Here is a 2,285-nt window from a genome sequence, read left to right on the forward strand (position 1 = left end):
GAATTAGGGTTTGCGGCTATTGTTGAGGCTCACTATCACCAGCGTGTAGCTGTTCTTAAGGAACACCAAAACCCTAAACCCTAAACCCTAAACCCTAGATGTCAAACCCTAAACCACATTTCGAGGGTTTAGGGTTTACAAAAACCCGAGCCAACTGCTGCATATAGCCTGCTGCTCAAGGGTTTAGGGTTTAGGGTTTAGAGGTAGGCAACGCCTGTCTGCTTTGGGTGGTTGTGAAGGTCTAGGGTTTAGGGTTTAGGGTTTAGGGTTTTAGGGTTTAGGGTTTAGGGTTTACGCAGGTCCTCGCTTACAGCAGCTGCTCACAGGTGTGGGGTGGGAGAGGAGGAGTGACTGTTTGCTATTGAGGGTTTAGGGTTTAGGATCTAGGGTTTAGGGTTTAGGGTTTAGGGTTTAGGGTTTGCCGCAACAAATATAAAAGGATACAGTAAACCCTCGACCCTCCACCCTTTGTTATATTCTTCTTGAGGGTTTACGCAGCAACCAACTACACAAACCACCGACAAAACCCTAAACCCTAAACCCTTAAGAATGAGACACAGACACCTGATACGGCTGAATTAGGGTTTAGGGTTTAGGGTTTAGGGTTTTGTGTTTATATTGTTTTTATAAACCCTAAACCCTCGAAATTCATCGGGTTTTTTAACCACGCAAGGTATTATATATCTGCTCCTCCACACTCTAGGGTTTAGGGTTTAGGGTTTAGGGTTTAGGGTTTAGCTGCATGCGCTGCGGTGTACAGACAGCCCCAAGCGGCGCGGAGAAAACCCCCAGCAACGAGTGGGTGGTTTCTCAGTGAAATAAAAAATAAAAATAAAAAAATAAATAAAAAATAAATTTGTTTTTTTATTTTAGCTCTGTTCTTCTTTTTATATTCAAATCCTTTTTGCTTTCCCCCTGCTGTTGTTGCTGCTGCTGCTGCTGCTGCTGCTGCTGCTGCTGCTAGTCCTGCTGCTGCAGCAGCAGCAACTTTCTCGTTGCTTCTTTGCTTCTTTCTTGGCTTTTCTTTCCTTACTAACATTCGCTGCAGCAGCAGGTGCAGCAGCAGCAGCAGCAGCAGCAGCAGCACAGAGACCAGCGTCAGCAGCAGCAGCAGCAGCAGCAGCAGCAGCAACAGCAAAAGCAGCAGCAGCAGCAACACGCCACTTCAGCAGCAACAACGCAACAGCAGCAGCAACAGCAGCAGCAGCAGCAACAGCAGCAGCAGCTGCAGCAGGAGCTGCAGCAGCAACGGCGCCTCGTGCAGCACAGCTGCATGGCGTGTTTGTTGTGTTTCTGTTTGCTGTTATGCATGCCGAGGGTTTAGGGTTTAGGGTTTAGGGTTTAGGGTTTAGGGTTTACGATGGGTCGAAGCCGCAGCAGGTCCCCTGCATCTACGCGGGGCAGTTGGGGGCGGCACCGCGACTACCCCTCATCAGGGTTTAGGGTTTACAACAACGGGGGTTTTGTAAACCCTAATCGAGATCTAGGGTTTACGTCTGCTGCTGAGGGTTTAGATGGAGAAACACAAATAAAACAAATGCTGGATGGGCCCATGCTCAGCTTCAAGCAGTTTGTACTAAGAAATGTAAGGGTTTAGGGTTTAGGGTTTAGGGTTTAGGGTTTAGGGTTAGGGTTTAGGGTTTAGGGTTTAGGGTTTAGGGTTTACAGTCTGTTACATATTTACTTTTTCTGCGGCTGCCGTCTTCTTTCAAGCACGAGACAGTGCTTCTCGATCAGTGTTTAGGGTTTAGGGTTTAGGGTTTAGGGTTTAGGGTTTAGGGTTTAGGGTTTGTGTGCAGCCTGACGGCACGAGCCAAGAAACCCTAAATGAGGGTTATAAGAAATACCTTAAAGAATACAGAGCTCATCACGCCGCTCGCTTTTTTGACGAAAACCACCACCTAGGTAAACCCTAAACCCTAAACCCTAAACCCTAAACCCTCGTCGACCACCGTTCAACACCAACCCCATACTTCTCCCGAGCCATTCGCTAGCTAGCTAGCTAGCTGGCTAGCTAGCTAGCTAGCCAATGCCTAGCTAGCTAGCTAGCTAGCTGAACCCTAAACCCTAAACCCTAAACCCTAGGAATATATGTCTAGGGTTTGTGTGGTGGTTTGGGGTTTAGGGTTTATGCACGAGGCCTATAACCCTAATCTGCTGCGGGAGCAGTTTGTTAGATGCAGAGACAGAGCGCAGCACCAGGCCAAGGTCTTTCTACAGGTCTGCTGCTGCTGCTGCTGCTGCTGCTGCTGCTGCTGCTGCTGCTGCTGCTGCTGCTGCTGCTG

At 48.4% G+C, this 2,285-nt stretch overlaps 1 protein-coding gene across 1 annotated transcript in view; it reads right to left on the reverse strand.

Moving 5' to 3' along the window:
• Nucleotides 1-2,141: 2,141 nt before the first annotated feature.
• Nucleotides 2,142-2,285, reverse strand: part of EMH_0069100 (uncharacterized protein) — a gene marked incomplete at both ends in the record, with an annotated part of 1,089 nt that continues 945 nt past the window's right edge. Inside the window, one exon of the mRNA XM_013498831.1 lies at nt 2,142-2,283. Coding sequence (XP_013354285.1) covers nt 2,142-2,283 — 142 coding nt within the window. The remainder of the gene's footprint in view (nt 2,284-2,285) is intronic.

This window comes from Eimeria mitis, genomic scaffold (assembly GCF_000499745.2).
Source record: "Eimeria mitis Houghton genomic scaffold, Emh_scaff3743, whole genome shotgun sequence".
NCBI classification, from domain to species: Eukaryota; Apicomplexa; class Conoidasida; order Eucoccidiorida; family Eimeriidae; genus Eimeria; species Eimeria mitis.